Below are 20,490 nucleotides of genomic sequence, written 5' to 3'. Positions count from 1 at the left end.
TTGAACCTGGGAGGTGGAGCTGCAGTGAGGTAAGATGGTGCCACTGCACTCCAGCCCAGGTGACACAGCAAGACGCTGTCAAAAAAAAAAAAAAAAAAAAGCCATCTTCTCTTGGCTTCTGTGACATAATCCTCTTCTGGTTTTTCTTCTACCTCATTGGTTGCTGCTTCTCTTATCTTTGCTGGTTCTTTCATGCCAGACCACAAATCTAAACACTGTCATGGACTTCCTCCTCTTCACTATACAGTCCCAAGACTTTCTATGTAATCTATGTTACCAGTGATTCCAAAATCTCTTATCTGCAGCCTAAACTTCTTTCCAGAACTCCAGGTATGAAAGTCTAATGGCTTAATATTTCTGCCTAGATATTTAGTAGGATTTCAAAGTGAACATAGGCTGGGTGTGGTGGCTCACGCCTATAATCCCAGCACTTTGGGAGGCCGAGGCGGGCGGATCACGAGGTTGGGAGATTGAGACCATCCTGGCTAACACAGTGAAACCCTGTCTCTACTAAAAATACAAAAAAATTAGCCGGGCATGGTGGCTGGCGCCTGTAGTCCCAGCTACTCGGGAGGCTGAGGCAGGAGAATGGTGTGAACCCGGGAGGCGGAGCTTGCAGTGAGCTGAGATCCGGCCACTGTACTCCAGCCTGGGTGACAGCGAGACTTTGTCTCAAAAAAAAAAAAAAAAAAAAGTGAACATAGAGATGTTTCAAAGTTAACACAGTCAAGAGAATAATCTTGATTCCATTGTTACTCCTGTTCCACATCCTCTTCCTCAAAATTATTTTACCCAATTTTATCTCAGCAAATGGTACTGCGCTTACCTAGATGCTCAAGCCAAAATCTAATTTTCATCCTTCATTCCTCTTTATTCCTGTTTCATCATATCCAATCCATGAGCGAGTCTTGTCAACTTTATCCCTCAAACATATCCCAAATCTGTCCAATGCTCTTGTATCTACAATAGTCCCTTACTGAAGGCACCATCATCAAGCCCTGCCTCCCGGACTCCTGCAATAGCATCCCTAAACATCTTCTTGCCTTCCTTTTTTTTTTTTTTTTGAGATGGAGTCTTGCTCTGTCTCCCAGACTGGAGTGCAGTGACATCTCGGCTCACTGCAAGCTCCGCCTCCCAGGTTCACGCCATTCTCCTGCCTCAGCCTCCTGAGTAGCTGGGACTACAGGCGCCCACAACCACGCCTGGCTAATTCTTTTATTTTTAGTAGAGACGGGGTTTCACCGTGTTAGCCTGGATGGTCTAGATCTCCTGACCTCGTGATCTGCCCGCCGCAGCCTCCCAAAGTGTTGAGCTTACAGACGTGAGCCACTGAGCCCGGCCAACATCTCCTTGCCTTCTATTCACACAGCAGCCACAGTGATTCCTTTAAGACATTCATAAGGTTGTGTAACTCCATGCTTAAACTCCACCAATGGCTTTCTTTCTTTTTTAAATCACACCTAACCAAAACCTAAATAGTTTAGTCTGATTACAAAGTTCGACACGATTTGGCTCTTGTCCACCTCTCTCATCTCATCTCACACAAATGTCCTGTCAGTATCCTCCAACCACAGTGGACTACATTTGGCATCTAAAATGCCTCACTTACTACCGCAACAGAGCCTTTTCCCTGGCTGTTCCCTCTGTCCCACCTTCTCTTTGCTCTGATCTTTGTATGGCTGGCTGCTTCCTGTCATTGTCAGCTCCTTAGAGACTCTTTTGACCCACTAATCTAAAGTACTTGAATTTTCCGCATTTTTCTGGTTTATATTTTATGTACATATTTATTTGTTTTTTGGGGGAAATCTACAGTCGAGATTATAGAAAATGTTCAATAAATGTTTTAAAACAAATAGATGGAATTTAAAGCATTCTTGTGATTCCAAGTTATCAATTATCATTATCATTATTTTTTTATATGACATGGTATCATTAAGCAACATTATCAACAATAAATTAACAATAGCAACAATATATTATACTTATTGAGTGATTACTATATGGAAGTACTACTACTCCAAGTGCTTTGTATGTATTTTCTTATTTAACCCTCTAGCTTCAAGGTCGTTATTATTACTATCCCCATTTTACACATGAGGAAACAGGCATGAAAAGGGTATGTAATTTGTCCAAGGTCACACAACTGAAAAATGACAGAGCCAGGACTCAAACCAAGCAGACTGATTTCAGGCCCTCCATGCTTAACTCCTTAATATTTTATTATTATGATAATTACCAACACCAGTAATGATAGGCAGCGTTGATTAAATAGCTATGATGTCCTAGGAATCTAGGCTTTTTACTTAGGTTAATTTCTCATAACAGTCCATGAAATGTTATTTTACTTATTTTACAGATGCAAAAACAAGGTCAAAGCAGTTAAACTGGCTCACGCTCAAGCAGCAAGTAAGTGGCACAATAAGAATTCCACCCACCATGTGACTTCAGATCAGTGTTCTTTCTGCTATGCTATGATGCCCGCATTTCTTCCCCAAAGGCTGAAACTTTTTCATGGTCCATAAACCATGAACTCAGGGACTCATGTTGAAACTGGGAAAGTCTTTCATATTTGTAATTTCCTCAGCTCTTTTGTTCACCGAACAAATATTTATAGATTGCCTAATATGGTGCTGACTGATGCACTGTTGTATGGGGAGGACTCCGTTATTCTCAGTGAACTAGGCCTCTATGATGAGTCTATTCTCACCTGTGAAGAAACTTCTCATATGTCTGGCGGAAGGCAAATCCTGCCCGACGCACTCTCACATTTTCCAGTAGTCCAAGATATTCTACTTGGTGCCGGCAGCGTTCGTCATCAAATATCTGTGGAGATTTCTTGTCATTGGGTTTGATGCAACGAACGTAATATGGTTCCTAAAGAAACAAATCAGCAAATGGTAAATTTCACTGGCGAAAATTCTCCAACTAGGAACACTAACATGTAATTAGTGTTAATTGTGTCAAGTTAAGCTCAGTGCCTCTAATTTCTCAGGCATACACTTGTGAATAAAGTAGTTATTCTTCCTTTCTCCTTCATTTCAAGGTTAGAAGTTCTCGTGCATTCAGCTAAATGTTTGTTTAATTATGTTTTAGGCTTTATTAGGAATAGTAGAAAAGGGATAAAACTAGGAAGTAAATAACAGAGATGTAAAGATCGAGTTTCTGTGTGTTTATGAAAACAAGGTTAAAGCAGCTGAAGGAGTAATTCAATAGAAAAAGGCAGCAGCTAACGATGAAAATGGATGGAGAATGTAAAAAGACATGCTTTGTTAATGTTAATATTATGTTAAGGAATGATAGGCACAGCTCTGGTATATAGTAAGTGCTCCTTAAGTGTCAGCCATCAGTATTAATATTATTGCATTAGTTTGTATTTTTGGAAAAGAGATTAAACTTCATGGGTAAGTAGAGAAGTTCCAAAACCACCTATAGGCACCAGTGATTCTATGAAGGAGCTCAGCTAGCAATCCTTCCCTCTGTGCCAATGAAGCTTTATACCACATATTAGATCATAACCCCTTTTAAATATAAAACTATGCTTGGCATAGATCCTGGTACACTGAAGATAATGAATAAATTATCACTGGATGAATCAATTAGGTCAAACATATCCTATAAGTGTAAAGAATTTCTTTTTCTTCTCTGAATCTGTTATCTATCAGACACACAGATGCACTTTAAAATACAGAATCCTCTGTAGTTAAATTAGGCAGTTTTGAGCTCTGCTGAGGGCTAGAAGTAGAAAGGGGTAGTAAATTATTTAAGCAGGAGAGATTTGAAGGATGTAAATTTAGTTGCATTTTGAACAGAATAACAGTTTCCAATACCTAAAAAAAGAAACTCCGATAGTACATTTATCATGCTGTCCCACATGGTGAAAGGTAATGCCATTTTTTGCCTTTTTCTAGGCCCTGCTGTATTAGTTTCCTATTGCTGCTGTAGCAGATTATCATAAATATAGTGGATTAAAACAACACAGTTTTATTATCTCACATTTCTGGAAGTCAGAAGTCTGAAATAGGTTTAACTGAGCCAAAAGTCAATGTGTCAGCAGGGTTGGTGTTTTTGGGAGATCCAGAAGAAAACCCATTTTCTTCTATTTTCCAGCTTCTGGAGGCTGCCCACATTCCTTGGCTGGTGGCCCCCTTCCATCTTCAAAGCCAGCAATGGCCAGTTGAGTCTTTTATAGATGTCACCTCCTCGTTCTGACTTTTCTGCTTCCCTCCTTCTCACTGAAGGACTCATGACAGCACTGGGGCCACTTGGGTAATGGAGGATAAGCTGTTATCTTCAGGCCCATTTATTAGCAGCCTTATCTCCATCTGCAACCTTAATTCCACCTTGCTACAGCACGTATCATGTTCGTAGGTTCTGGGGATTAGGATGTGGACATCTGGGATGACTATGGTATAGTAATAATAACAATAAAAAATATTATCTATCTAGCCTTTGTTCCTGGTTTCTGGCATAGAGCTTCAAAAACTTGTGAAATTTTTTCAGTGATAGGAGTGTCGTAGTTATGCTAATGAGGTGACTCATAGCTGGGCCTCTAGATAGCTTCAGGATGGGAGCTGGTCACCAGAAAACTCCTTCATGTGCTGGAACTTACAGTTGCCTGACCTCTGGGCAGGTTAGGGGGACTAAAGACTAGGCTTAATCACGTGATCAAAGATGTAGTCAATCATGCCTTTGTGATGAAACACTGATAAAACAAAACAAAAAAAAACAACAAAACCTCAGGACGCTGAGTCTCAGAAGAGCTTCTTGGTTGGTGAACACATGGATGTACTCAGAGAGGGGAGCACCCTGATTCCAGGGGGATAGAAGCTCCTGTGCTTGGACCCAGGTTCTATGAATCATTCTAGTGAATTATCAAACCTGAAGAGGGGGGTCAAGGGAATCCTCAAATTTATACCCAAGTCATATATAAGGGCAGGTGTTCTGTGGACCTCACTTGCAGCTAGTGTCCGAAGTAAAGGAGAGTCTTGTTGGAGACCCTGTCTTTTCATTTTTCAGATTAATGCTAACTCTGGGTAGTTAGTGTCAGAACTGAATTGAATTGTAGCACACTTAGCTGATGTCAGAGTTGCTGTTGCAATGCAGAGGCCATTATTCTGTCTAGTACACCTGCCCTTTTTCATCTTGTCATCTGTAGCAGAATGAAAAACATGACCTCAATATCTTGCACCACCTCCCAGTAAGAGGTGGAGTCTCTACACCACTTCTCGAATCTGGCTTGGCCTGTGACATGCTTTAACCAGTAGAATGTAGAAGAAGCAACACTGGGTTACTTCTAGAAACCCATCCTTGAGAGGTTCTGCCCTCTTGGACCACTTCTACCACATGAAGAAACCCAGGATTAAAGACTACATGACAAAAGATGCCCAGGCATCCAGGCACACGATTTGAGTGAGCTCATCTTAGCCTATCTAGCCCCAGCTGACTGCAACTGCTTGGTGAGCCCAACAGAACTGCCCAGTCAACCCCTGATTCATGACAAAGAACCATTATTTTAAGCACTATATTTTAGAGTGATTTGTTATGGATTGATAGATAACTTACACTTCTTCCCTATTTTGGAATACCAACCCTTTCATTAGATACTAAATTTTGGTATATTTAAGCTGAGGATCAATATTTTATTATAAAGCACAAGCAGAATCCTACTTTAAAAAATAGTGATGGGTGATCAAATGTTCACTAAATCTGTACTGATTTTCAAGCGGAACATCTATATTGGGGGACAAACTGTAGCTCACTTTAAAAAATGGCTCATAGGGCCGGGCGCGGTGGCTCAAGCCTGTAATCCCAGCACTTTGGGAGGCCGAGACGGGTGGATCGCGAGGTCAGGAGATCGAGACCATCCTGGCTAACACCGTGAAACCCCGTCTCTACTAAAAAATACAAAAAACGAGCCGGGCGAGGTGGCGGGCGCCTGTAGTCCCAGCTACTCGGGAGGCTGAGGCAGGAGAATGGCGTAAACCCGGGAGGCGGAGCTTGCAGTGAGCTGAGATCCGGCCACTGCACTCCAGCCTGGGCGATAGAGCGAGACTCCATCTCAAAAAAAAAAAAAAAAAAAAAAATGGCTCATAGTTAAGTGTTTTTAAAAACTTAATAGGATGGGGAAGTCGGGAGGAGGCACTGTTTACTTAAGGATTTTCTATTAGTTTGCTGGAATAGAGTGCCTTTACTTCTTGGTGAATAAACCAAGAAAAGTGGCACTGAGCACAGTAAATGCCAAAATGCTCCCAGATTTACCTGCATGTTTGGTACTAGTGTAACAGAATAAGCATTGTACAAAACCAGAACACTTGAGTCTTGGCTGTAAATTCTCTCTGGAACTAATTAGCTAATTTATGAAATGAAGATACTAGGGCTTTCTTTGAGTAATGACAGACTAGGTAATTTAAACTGACACCCATGCTGAGGGTTAACTAGAATAGCTAAACAAAATAAACAGAACGTTTGCTTGAAGACATGTGAGGTCTAACAAGACAGTGGAGAATTTACTGGGTCAGAATACAGGAGAGGAAGAAAATCGTGGAGGAGAACCCAGATTTGAGGCTGCCTTTTTTTTCCTGGGGAAATTTGCCAATTCCAGAGAAGGCAGATGGGATCTGAGTAGTGATGGGATCATCAGCAGCTTCATGGGCCTAGTGGGACAAAGATTAGCGAATAAGGCCTGAAAAGGAGGGGACATAAGTAAACCCCTCTTACTTTGGGTTAGGATCCCACCAACAGGAATAAGGATGAATTAGAAGGAGGCAGTCCTTTACAGGGACCATAATTCAGCTTTGAATCACCTGAGTCCTTGAAATTGGAATAGTTGATTTGGAATACTATTGTTCTTAGGTAACTAAAAGAAGCAAAATTAACTCTTCCCTGAAGAAAAAAATCACATAAACTTGGGCCTCCAATTATTTCTACAGATGATTTTGCAAATACAATATTTGGAACAAAATAAAAAGTAACCAGACATATAAGTAGCCAAGTAAATTGGAATTAGAAACAGCAAAACAAAATAAAAAATAAACAGACCTGCAGGTATCCAGACATTGGAGTTATCAGATAGAGATATTAAAATAACTATGCTTACCATGTTCAAGGTGACAAAAGACAATAATGAGAATTTTGTATAGAACCAGAAACTATGAAAAAGAACCAAGCCAAATGGAAACCTAGAACTGAAAAATATAATAAAGGAAATTAAGAACTCAGTGGATCAGTAGAAGAGTAGATTAGAAGTAGATGAAGAAGGCCAGTCGTGGTGGCTCATGCCTGTAATCCCAGCCTTTTAGGAGGCCAAGGCAGGTGGATTACTTGAGGTTAGGAGTTTGAGACCGGCCTGGCCAACATGGTGAAACCCCATCTCTACTAAAAATACAAAACATTAGCTGGGCATGGTGGCGTGCTCCTGTAATTCCAGTTTACTCAGGATGCTGAAGTAGGAGAATGTCTTGAACCTGGGAGGCGGAGGCTGCAGTGAGCTGAGATCGTGCCACTGCACTCCAGCTGGGGCAACAGAGTGAGACTCCATCTTGAAGGACAAAAAAAAAAAGAAATAGGTGAAGAAAAAAAAAAATGAATGTATCAGAAGTTAGGTGAGAAGAAATTTTCTGGAATGAAGCAGGGATAGACAAAAAGATGGAAAACAAAGATGGGAGGCTAAGAGGTATAGAAGATACAGTGAGATGGAGTTCTAAAGGAGAGGAGACAGAAGGGACAGAAGAAATATTTGAAAAGAACTTGCTAAAACGGATAAAAAAAAGTCAAGCTACAAATTGAAGAGATTCTACAAACTACAGCATATTTTTTTTTTTTTTTGAGATGGAGTCTCGCTCTGTCACCCAGGCTGGAGTGCAGTGGCCAGATCTCAGCTCACTGCAAGCTCCGCCTCCCGGGTTCACGCCATTCTCCTGCCTCAGCCTCCCGAGTAGCTGGGACTACAGGCGCCGCCATCTCGCCTGGCTAGTTTTTTTTTTGTATTTTTAGTAGAGATGGGGTTTCACCGTGTTAGCCAGGATGGTCTCGATCTCCTGACCTCGTGATCCACCCGTCTCGGCCTCCCAAAGTGCTGGGATTACAGGCTTGAGCCACCGCGCCCGGCCACTACAGCATATTTTTTTAAAAATCTACACTTAAGCACATCATAGTGAAACTTTTGAAAATCGAAGCAGCCAGAGGAAAAAAAAAGATTACCTTAAGGAGCAACAAAAAGACTGAGAGCTAACTTCTCGTAAGAAACTATGAAATCCAGAAGACAAAGGAACATTATCTTTGAAGTGCCAAAAGACACTGTTAACAGAGAATTTTACACTGAGGAAAAATATTCTTCAAGAATGAAAACCATACAGAAATATTTTTTGGTAAACAAAAACTACATTTGTCACCCTCAGATTTCAAACATAATAGAGTGAGGTTAAGGCAGAAAAAAATGATCCCAGATGGAAGGTCAACAATATAGGGGCTGGGTGCAGTGGCTCACGCCTATAATCCCAGCACTCTGGGAGGCCAAGGTGGGTAGATAAGTTGAGGTCAGGGGTTTGAGACCAGCCTGGCCAACATGGTAAAACCCCATTTCTACCAAAAAATACAAAAATTAACCAGGTGTGGTGGTGGGCACCTGTAATCCCGCTACTTGGGAGGCTGAGGCACGAGAATTGCTTGAACCCAGGAGGTGGAGGTTGCAGTGAGCTGAGATCATGCCAATGCACTCAAGTCTGGGTGACAGAATGAGACTTTGTCTCAAAAAAAAAAAAAAAAAGAAAGAAAGAAAAAGAAAAAAGAGAAAAAGAGTCATGCTTTTCATGAGTAACTTGGCAAAATAAAACCAAAAGACAGTAAAAAAAAAAATAGGAAGAGAAAAATAGATAAACGACTGAATAAACAGATACAATATATGTAAATTATAATCTAAATAGATATATCTATTTATATCTAAATATAAATCTATTTAGATATATCTATATCATCTAATATCTATAATAGATATAGATATTAAATATAGATAATAAAATTAGATACAGATAATATATAGATAATACAGATATACTATCTATATCTAATATAAATATATTATTATATCTAAATAGATATATAATGTCTTACTGGCTTTAAAAATGTATATGCATGTTATTTTGGTATATAATTAAAATACATGATCAAAATAGCATACAAGTTAGGAGGAAGGTAAATGGAATTAAATTGGCCTTGCATTTTCTACGAAGGAGGTAAAAGTACCAAATAATACTAGATTTTTAAATTCAAGAATGATATCGCAATAAGTCAAGTAACCACTGTAACAGCATTTAAGACGTAAATCCTCCAAAATAATAAAGAGAATAAATGAAATGATAAAAAATAATTGTAACACCAGGGGAGGGGAAAGAGTACGTTCTTAGGTCTAACTAAACATTTTAACTCAAAACACTCATAGGTCTCCTTTGGCACCAATCTCTTCAAAAGGCCAAGAACACAGTTTGCTAGCAGGTAGCGTCAGTGTCCTTGGGGCAGTCCACACAGCAATCAAGTGACAGCTTAGGTGTAAGGAGATGAGATCCACATTCGGCAGGTGTGGGAGTGACCTTGGCTTAAAAGCCTCAGGCCCTACAGGACCAAATATCTCTTAGAACAGCTCAGAAGACATAGCTTCCAGGGTCCAGCAAAGGACAGGCCTAATACAAGAGTCACTGAGCTCAGGCAAACCCAAAGTATATCATCCCCACCAGACATCATTCTCCCAAGACAGATGCAATTTACTGACAGGGATAATTTTCACCATAAGTGATGTTGTTAAGTGATATATGTCTTACCAGGTTGCCAGACGAACAGAGCTAGAAATTTAACTGAGGTTAACCTGTCAAGGAGAAGGAATAAAGTTTTGTTTACCTTTTTCCTACAATAATCAACGTAAAAGAAATAAAAAAAAAAGGAAAGAAATACAGAAGAGTCAAATAGAAGCATTAACAAGATGGCTGATTTAAATGCAACACACACTATATTAAAAGTAAATGAACTAAATGATTTATTCAAAAGATAAAAATTGTCAGACTGGATTAAAAAAATCAAAGTTAACTATATGCTACTTATGAGAGACATACTTGAAACATAAGGATGTAGAAAGATTGAAAGTAAAAGGATGAAAAAGATATACCACGCAAACTCTAGCCAAAAGAAAAGCTGGCATAGCTATATTATTCATGCAAAGTAGATTTCAAGGCAAAAAGCAATATGGAAATAGAGATGTTTCATAATGATAAATGACTCAAACACCAGGAAGATATAACAGTTCTAACTTGAATGAGCCTAACAAATTCTCTAAATATTTACACAAAAAATCAAAGGTACAATGAGGACAAGTAGATAAATTCAGAATCAAGGTGGAGTTTAAAACATCTTTCAATGTTGACAAAACAAAGAAGTCAGGAAGAAAATAGAAAAGTTGAACAATATTATTAGCAAACTTGACCTAATGGACTTGTGTAGAATATTGAATGCAACTTTTTTTTTTTTTTTTTTTTGAGACAGAGTCTCGCACTGTTACCCAGGCTGGAGTGCAATGGCATGATCTTGGCTCACTGCAACCTCCGCCTCCCAGGTTCACATGATTTTCCTGCCTCAGCCTCCTGAATAGCTGGGACTACAAGTGCACACCACCATGCCCAGATAATTTTTTTATATTTAGTATAGACAGGGTTTCACTATGTTGGCCAGGCTGGTCTTGAACTCCTGACCTCATGATCCACCTGCCTCGGCCTCCCAAAATACTGCGATTACAGGCGTGAGCCACTGCGCTCGGCCGCAAATTTTTTAAAGACAAACAAAACATATACATAAAGCAAATTTAGCAAATTTCTAAACATTGAAATCACACGGAGTATGTCTTCTGATGAAATAAGACTAAGCTAGAAATCAAGAGCAAAAAGATAATGAGAAAATCCTGTGTGTTTGAAAATTAAGAAAAATACTTCTAAACAACTAACCCTTAGGTCAAAAAGGAAATTACAATGTGATTTAGAAAATATTTTGGACTGAATAATGTATAAAATCATGTGGGCAAGGCAATCTTAACATAAGGCATCATATGAGAAGTATTAATATAACTAACTTTACTAACCAGAAAACAGCTGAAAGGAATATTACCAGTACTGAGTGACTATGCACAGGAAGTGGCAACATTGGATGAGACACTGGCAACCAACTAAGAAATGGGGGGAAGCCCTTTCATCCTGTTTAGTAATATGAAAGTCTTTGGATAAGGAATCTAGTGGGAATACTTTCTCTATATTTAATCAGCATTCTGTCTCAATTTATAAATGCTGCCTCCTCTCTCATTTATAAATATCCAGACTGACTCAGCCTAAGAAATCCTAAATTTGGCAAATTCAGAATGTCTTATAAAGGTTAAATTGCAAAAGTTAATAGTGATCTTATTCACTTGAACTTTTTCACCTGTCTCTCCCTATACACTTTATGGGAAAAAAATACCATTTGTGAAAGTACACCAATCAGTATATAGATTTGCTGGAATATACTATCTAAATATACATCTATTTAACCTGCTTTGAACACTGTCAAATAGTCATAGCAAATTCAAGTTCATTTAATAATTTACTGACAATATGTTTATAGTACCTTATTAGGTATTAACACATCAAATTAACAGAACCCATTCTCTAGATTCAAAAGATTTATAATCTGGGTAGGGACATAAGTCGTGAACTGAAGACACTATGGATTCTGTGAAAGTGAGGAGCCAGGTACTTCTATTCCTGGTAATGGAGGATTAGATAATATTTATCAATCTTCCTGATGAAGTTACTTAAAAAAGGTGCTAGACAAAATATGGGGAAAAGGTTTTGGTAAGTGCATCACAGAGCTAATAAGAGAGGGAGGAAAGACCTGGCCAAAATTAGAAAACTAAAATCAAGATGAGTGAGCCTACATCTCATGGTTGTGTTTTGTTTTAGTAGCTACTGTTGACATGGAAAAGGCAGTCATAAGGCTGAGCATAGCTTCTGGCTCTCATGGGACTTTGGTACCAAAGTTAGAACGCGGAGTCTTGGATGAGGGAATGTAGTTTGGTCAGCAATCCTGAACAGCTAAACCTGGGGGATAAAGGTGAATGGACGACAGCCCAACACTGAGTTACTACAGGCCCTGAAATCGGATAAAGGTGATCCCAGACTGTGGAACTGATACAAACTTTCAGTTGTTCTATTTCCTTATGGGTGTCACTAATAAATAGCATATATCTGAATTCTTTTTCTTTTATCTGAATAGGCTTTTATCCATTTACATTCAATGTAATTATGAATATATTTAATTTGTTTCTACCAAATAAATATCCAGCTTTCCTATGTTCTTTTGTTTCTTTTATTTATGTTTTTTTTGGGGGGGCGGGGGGAGGATTCTTTGTTTTTATTCTGTGTGTTTTCTTTTTCCTTCTCGACTAGTTTGGAATTTATAACCTCTATTTTCTACTATTTTCAATGATTATGCTAGAAAATTTTCACACGTATTTTTAACTCATCAGAGTTGAACATTCCACAATATTTTTATTCCTTTTTTCTGAACTAAGGACCTTGAACACTTGAATTACAATCAGCTACTCTTCTAATTGATATGCAGCTGTTATTGTGTTAATTCTAATCTGTATTTTCCATTCCACGAAATATTATTTTACAGTTTATTTAAATGCATCTACATATTTACCAATTCTTTGCTCTTCTTTTCTTTTTGCATTTCAGAGTTTCATTTAGTATACTCTTCCTATTGTCTGATGAATATCTTTTAGAATCTCCTTAAGTGAGGTTGATAAACTCTGTTTTTGGTTTTTGTTTTTCAGAAAGATTCTTTATTGTGCCTTTGTTCTGGAAAAATATATTCCCTGGGTATAGAATTTTGGTTTCCAGTTATTTTCTCTCAGACTAATTGTCATACTTTTGAATCTAATCTGTCTTTTCTCTGGCTGCTTTTAAGATATTTTCTTTGTCTTTAATCTTCTAGGATTTTACTAGGTGTCTACATGCAGATTTCTTTTAATTTTTTCAACTTCAGATTCACTGGGCTTCCTGATTCTGTTAAGTGAAGTCCTTCAATATTCTTGAAATTCTCAGGAATATTTCTTCAAATATTGTTCTATCCATTTTCTCTTCTATAACTCTGATAAGATACATGTTTGACCACTTTATTTTCTCTCTCATGTGTCTTTTTTTTTATTCTTTTTTTTTTTTTTTAAGAGATGGAGTCTCTGTCACCCAGGCTGGAGTGCAGTGGCACAATTTTGGCTCACTGCAACCTCTGCCTCCCGGATTCAAGTGATTCTCCTGCCTCAGCCTCCTGAGTAGCTGGGATTACATGCACGTGCCACAATGCCCGACTAAATTTTTTGTATTTTTAGTAGAGACAGGGTTTCACCATGTTAGTCAGGATGGTCTTGATCTCCTGACCTTGTGATCTGCCCGCCTCAGCCTCCCAAAATGCTGGGATTACAGGCGTGAGCCACTGTGCCCTGCCCCCCGAGTCTTAATGTTTCTTTTATGTGTTTCATTTCTCGGTCTAAGTGGAATTCTGGATAACTCCTTCAGTTCTTATTTTCATTTCACTACTTTCTCTTCAGCTTTATGTCACTTTATGTTAAACCTATCCATTGATTTTTTAATTTTAATTACCTAGTTTTTATTTCTAGCAATTGTCTAGTTGCTTGCTCGCTCTCATTTTCAGGTCTTTCATTTCTTGATATATATTAAACATTCTTATATTCTCTTTTGGATCATTTCTGTATCAGAAGTTTTCATGAGTCTGAACCTGCTGTTTGTTGTTTAGTTTGCCTTTTACCTATAGTATCTTGTAGTGATTCTTTACTGTGAGCTAATTTTCCTTAGAACTTTGTGGAAATTCTTTAAGGTCTGGTATTGGTGGCCCATCTGGAGCCGCTGCCGCCATGATGCTGGCTGCAGCTGGGGAGGCGCGGCTGGGGTTGCGTGCTGAGAGATGAGTAGACGATGGGAGGACCTGACTGCAGAGAGGAGCTACCCACTGAAAGTCTCCTCTGAGCTGTTCTGTCACCCAATAAAGCACCTCTTTGCCTTGCTCACCCTCTATTTGTATGCATAACTCATTCTTCCTGGACACAGGACAAGAACTCGGAATCCACTGAATGACAGGGCTAAAAGAGCTGTAATACAAACAGGGCTGAAACACGCTCCTTGCTTGCCACATTGTGGGTGATGAGGAGTGAAGACAGAAGAAGAGCTGTGGCCCTTCCTATGCCTGGTCCAGTCGCAGCCTCACAGGGAACCAGTGCCTGTGTTGGTGCCTGGAGCTGCCTGCCCTGCTGGAGCCGGTGTGCTTGGCTGTGTGCAGTGGCTGGACCTTATGCTCACTCACTCACACACCCCTTGCCATTCTGTGCCTCGCTCATCCTTGGCAGGTGTGGAATCCAGGTTGGTAGGGCAAGCTGAGTGCAGTCTGCCAGGCTGGGCAGGTGGAACAAGCCCGGCAGGCTTGAGCAAAACTCAGGCAAAGGCACCACCAGCCACAAAGGTTTCTGGCCAGAAAAGCGACAACCCAAGGATCCTGTGACAGTATGAAGATAGTTTCCTTAAGGAAAACAGTTTTACTTGCTTTTTTCAGATGCCTGGGGCAATTATACGACCTGGACCACCTTTAATCAAATTGTCAGTTTGTGGCTTTTTCAAGCTACCCAGGTAGTATGAGTTTGGGTTGCAAACCTCCTAAAAGCTCACTTATGATTATAAATTCCCAAGAGAGATTCACACCCCCTTCCACCCGTGGCTCAGTGCCAAGGACCAAGACACGCAGTTTTCCTTACTGATAATGGGGAATTACTTGTAGTTCACTCTACATGTAGCCCTTTAAAGACTCACCATTGTGTGTGTGTGTGCACAGAATTCCTTATTAGACACTCTACTTTGGGGAGGCCCTGGGCTTCACTTCAAGGACCCAGCCTTGAATAACTATATTCAAAGTTACCCACTTCAACAAATCCCCACAGGCTGAGGGGCAGCTTTAGGGGTTTTTCCTTTCACTCAGTTAACTTCTACATTCACTCAGCTTCTGGCTTGCATATACCTTACTTTTTGTTAGTTCATGGCTGCATTCAAGATGTTGATTTTTATATTTTATCTAATATTTCAGTTGCTTTCAGTGCTTTAGTGGGCACCTCATTCACCATGTTGCCAGAAAATGCATTATTCATATATATTTTTGAGGTCTTTACATCTATATTTCTAAATTAAATTGATGTCTAATTTTATTTTCTCATATTAAGCTTATATTAAGGTAACATTAATCTCATTAAATGAGTTGGGTAGTTGCCTCTCTTCTTCCCATCCTCCAAAACAGTTTCCATATGATAGGGATGAATGGTTCCTCAAAGGTTTTATAAAACTGATTTGTAAAACCATCTAGATCTGATGTCCTTGGCAAAGTTGGGAAAAGGTGGATTTATCATCAGTTATTCAGATTCTTTAAGGTTACTGATATATTCAGGTTGTCCCTTTCTTCTTGAATTAATTTTGATAACTTTTTTTCTAGAAAACTATCTACATTTCCAAATCATTGGCATATAGTTATCTATAATATTCTTATGTTTTAAAAAATCTCCATAATGTCTGCATAGTAATAGCCCCTTTTTTGTTCATAATTTTTAATTTATCAGCTTTATTAGAGGTCTTATTGATTACTTTTTTTCCCATTATTTTAAAGTTTTACTATTTAAAAAAATATTTTCTTACTTCTTTCTTTAGGTTTTCTTTGGAGTTCCTTTTCTGGCTTCTTGAGTTGCACTCAGGCATTAACTTTTCAGTCTTTCTTGTTATTTTACAAAGGCATAACAAATGGATCACTTTAGCAGTATTCTATAAATTTTGACAAATTTTTTTTTTTTTTTTTTTTTTTTTTTTTTTTTTTTTTTGAGACGGAGTCTTGCTCTGTCACCCAGGCTGGAGTGCAGTGGCCGGATCTCAGCTCACTGCAAGCTCCGCCTCCCGGGTTCACGCTATTCTCCTGCCTCAGCCTCCGGGGTAGCTGGGACTACAGGCGCCCGCCACCTCGCCCGGCTAGTTTTTTTGTATTTTTTAGTAGAGACGGGGTTTCACCGTGTTAGCCAGGATGGTCTCGATCTCCTGACCTCATGATCCACCCGTCTCGGCCTCCCAAAGTGCTGGGATTACAGGCTTGAGCCACCGCGCCCGGCCAATTTTGACAAATTTTTTGTCATGCACTTCCTAACATTTTGTAATTTCCATTGTGATTTCCTCTTCAACCTATGACCTGTTTAGGAGAGTATTTTTCAAAGTTCCCAAACATTAAATTTTTTTTTAATGCTGGTTTTTATTTTACTTGCTTTTAAGATGAAAAATATATCTGTATATGAGCTTCTTCAAAATGGTTGAGATGGCTGAGTGTGGTGGCTCACACCTAAAATCCCAGCACTTTGGGAGGCTGAGGTGGGTGGATGACCTGAGATCAGGAGTTCAAGACCAACCTGGCCAACATGGTGAAACCCCATCTCTACTAAAAATACAAAAAAAAAAAAAATTAGCCAGGTGTGGTGGCACACACCTGTAATCCCAGCTACTCGGGAGGCTGAGGTGTGAGAACTGCTTGAACCCAGGAGGCAGAGAGGTTGCAGTGAGCTGAGATCGCACCATGGCACTCCAGCCTGGGCAACAAAGCAAGACTCCATCTGAAAACACACATACACACATACACAAACACACACACACACACACACCCAAAATGGTTTCCTTTGTTATCTATTATGTGGTTAATTCTTGTAAATGTTGCATGTATATTTCATTATTTTTTTGAGATGGAGTCTTGCTCTGTTGCCCAGGCTGGAGTGCAGTGGCACCATCTCGCTTACTGCAATCTCCACCTCCCAGGTTCAAGTGATTCTCCTGCCTCAGCCTCCTGAGTAGCTGGGACAACAGGTCACCATGCCCAGCTAATTTTTGTATTTTTAGTAGAGACAGGGTTTCAATATGTTGGACAGGCTGGTCTTGAACTCCTGACCTCAAGTGATCCCCCCACCTTGGCCTCCCAAAGCGCTGGGATTACAGGTGTAAGCCGCCACGTCTGGCCTCGATGTATACTTTAAAGGAATATATATTTCCTATTCCCTGGGTATGGGGTTCCTTTGATCTATTTGATAAAGTTTAAATTTGGTGTTCAAAGCTTCTGCATTCTTACTAACATTTTTGTCTGCTTCATCTATCATTTATCTTTCTGATAGCACTGGTTTAAAATCTCACATTATGATGGTAGACTTGTCAATTTTTCCTTTAAGATTTTTCAGGTTTTTTTTTTTTTATAGAATTTATAAGAAGCAAGGGTATGTTGTTAGGTACCTAGTTCAACATGGCTTGTCTTGGACAGTTTTATTTTGTTATCACTAGTTTACCGGTATTAATACTTGCTTTCTTAAATTCTATGTTCTTTCACATGAATGTTGCTTTTAACCATTTTTGGTGACAGGTGGCTTGATATCTTTACGCCTTTGTTTTTGAGCTTTCTGCATGGTGTTATTTATGTGTGTCTCCTTTAAGCAGCATATAGCTGGATTTTCCACCTATCTAGTCTGCTTAGTCTATTTACATTATGATGAATACCAATTATTTAGATTTATTTCTATCATATTATTTTGTTCTAAATGCAACTCTTTCTTTTTCTGCTGTCCTCTAGAACCCCTCACTTTGGCTTCACCTTCTTGCCTTCTATTGTACTGATAAGTTGTCTATATTCTTCTGCTTATCCCTGCTGCCTCCCTTCTCCCCTGACCTCCACACACACATGGATTGGGAAGCTGTAGCAGAGACTGCTAGGCTAGTTCCCCACCTTATGTCCAGTATCTTTTTCTTACTTTAAAACAGAATTCTTATTGCTAGCTGAGTGCACTGCTGACCAGAATGTAAATGCCCTTCCCAGCTTCCCTTACAACTCTATGTAGCAAATGGGATGTAGCTAAAGTGTTGTGTCAAACTTCCAGGAAATCTCTTTAAAAAGGAGGAAGGTCCAGCTGCCATCATGGACCAGGAGGATGGATGCCAAGCACTAGGATGGTAGAGCAGAAGGACAGAAAGAACTTGGGTCTCTAATAACTTTGGATCTGCCATACCCATCCTGGGATGCCTTCTTCTGTACTTCATTTATAGGAGACAGTAATAAATGTCTCTTTTATTTAAGCTACTGATTCAGGGATCTGTTTTATTAGAAGTTGAACGCAATTCCTGATACAGAAATTATAGAAGGTTCTAGGATTTTATTTCTTTACAAGGCACATTAACTACCAAGTTTAGAAAACAAAACAATTCTTTTTCTAGTTAATTGACTAACTGTAGTAAACTGAATATTTAAAAATATTTCATGAAATTCAGTGTTCAACTGTTTCTTGTGTCCTATGCCTTCCTTCCAGGTTCACTTTTCTTCTTGCTGGATGAAGCAGGCTGCAGCTGACATGCAAAGAAAAGCTGAGACACAAGAGTGAAGAGTCCTAATGGCATTGTAGCCCTCAGTGCCAGTGTCCTTACCCCTGCCCTTCTGGAGGTTTGATTATATAAGCCAACAAACTGTGCTTATATGCGGTCACTTCAGGCCAAAGAATCCTGACAAAAGGAAATAGAAAGCTACTGAACAGATGTGTTCCTGTGGCATTTGCCTAATTTATCCATAGTGAAGTAACCAGAAACAGTATAGATTTAAATTCTTAGAGAGGAAGTTGATTTAAAAAAAAAAAAAAGATAAAGAAGAAGAAACTACATAGGAGAAGCACCAGCAGAGAAAGATAAAAATGAAGAAACCAAAAATAACATGGCTCAGAATGCTGCCTAATTTATCAAACTTGTCAACAGCAGCAGTTAAGGGTAGAAATATGTTCTTTAAGGAAAAAACAAAACAGACAAAAGTTATCAAATAGTATTAGTCCTCAAAGGAACAATAAAAACCACAAATAATTGTCGATAATACATCTTTTTTTTTTTTTTTTGAGACAAGGTCCTGCTCTGTCACCCAGACTGGAGTGTAGTGGTGCGATCTTGGCTCACTGCAACCTCTGCCTCCCAGGCTCAAGCAATCCTCCCACCTTAGCCTCCAGCATAGCTGGGAACACAGGCATGTGCCACCACGCCTGGCTAATTCTGTAACTTTTTGTAGAGGAGGTCTCATTATATTGCCCAGGCTGGTCTCAAGTGATCCTCCTGCCTCGGCCTCCTGAGTAGCTGGGACTGCAGGTGCATGCCACCATGCCCAGCTAATTTTTTAACCTTTTGTAGAAAGGAGGTCTCACTATATTGCATAGGCTGGTCTCAAGTGATCCTCCCACCTTGGCCTCCCAAAGTGCTGGGATTACAGGCATAAGCCACAACACCCGGGCCAATACATCTTTATATTTCAATTATTTAAAATAGCCTAAGGATAATACTTGCATACTAAATTTCCTCTTAAAACTCTCTGGCCACTTTGTACTCAAACACAATATATAAATAGTGCATTTTACAACTTAATTCAAGATTTCACTTATTTATTTTGGCCAGGTCCTGTTTTCAGCACAGGCAGAAAGTTCCTTTTGCTGGGCATGCTATGCCTTATATATTTTTTAAATTCAAGATTTTTCCCTTGACCATGACAGTAGAATAAAAAGCTCAAATTTAAGATACATACTAATCTAGGACAAAAACAATTGTTCCACTGAGGTGAGATTTTTAAAAATGCAAGAATAAAAATTCTATTATAACATTCACTTTATACATATTCTTCAATCTACATGTGACTACCTAAAAAGCAAATCATATATACATTCTTTATAATGCATCAAGAGGAAATCTATGAGTTAAAATGGATATTTAGAAAAGAAAATAATTACCTTTGATGCAAGGTTGTCTACTAGAGCAATCATAGAATTCTTAAACAAGGTAGCAGCAGTCAGAGGTCGCTTGGTCACCTCTGTAATGCTCAGTTTGCCTTCAGGCCACATATTCTTGAGCACAGGATTTGAACTGAGAAGCACAGAAAAAACAATTCAAATGTCACATTCAAATAAGCTGGATAAAAACTGATAAGCAATTCTGCTGAAATGTATCCTGAGAATCATAATTGGACTACAGACTGAACTCACAAGGCCTAATTGGAAAGATGATTCCATCCAGAAAATTATGCTGCAAGTATAATGACTGATACTGCAATGCAAATTGAGATTTTTTCCAAACTACAGCGTATTTAAAAAATTATTTAACCTTCTTTAAAGTGACATCTTTATTCTACCTACCTAGGACCCTCAAATGGTCAATATGGCTCTTACATATAGAAAACAAATTCATTTATGTGATGGTTAGAAAATGAGGACAAACCACTAGTAGAAAAATGATCCTCAATGTCACAGCAGAAAACATAAAAGTGGCAACATCTTTGAATTAAAGCAAGTATTTATATATTAATAGAACAGTTAACACTACAGAACACCCGCTC

The 20,490-nt window shown here is 39.1% G+C and overlaps 1 protein-coding gene across 2 annotated transcripts in view; it reads right to left on the bottom strand.

Annotated features, from left to right (window-relative positions):
* Positions 1 to 20,490, bottom strand: part of MYO1D (myosin ID) — a 378,217-nt gene that overhangs the window by 225,072 nt on the left and 132,655 nt on the right. For both annotated transcript variants that reach the window (XM_033184221.1, XM_033184222.1), the window contains exons 14-15: positions 19,889 to 20,021; positions 2,708 to 2,874 (exon numbers count right to left, since the gene is read on the bottom strand). In XM_033184221.1, coding sequence (XP_033040112.1) covers positions 2,708 to 2,874; positions 19,889 to 20,021 — 300 coding nt within the window. The remainder of the gene's footprint in view (positions 1 to 2,707; positions 2,875 to 19,888; positions 20,022 to 20,490) is intronic.

Source organism: Trachypithecus francoisi, unplaced genomic scaffold (assembly GCF_009764315.1).
Source record: "Trachypithecus francoisi isolate TF-2019V2 unplaced genomic scaffold, Tfra_2.0 Lachesis_group20, whole genome shotgun sequence".
Lineage (NCBI taxonomy): Eukaryota > Metazoa > Chordata > Mammalia > Primates > Cercopithecidae > Trachypithecus > Trachypithecus francoisi.
The sequence above is the reverse complement of the archived record's forward strand: the minus strand, read 5'-3'. Positions and strand labels throughout refer to the sequence as shown.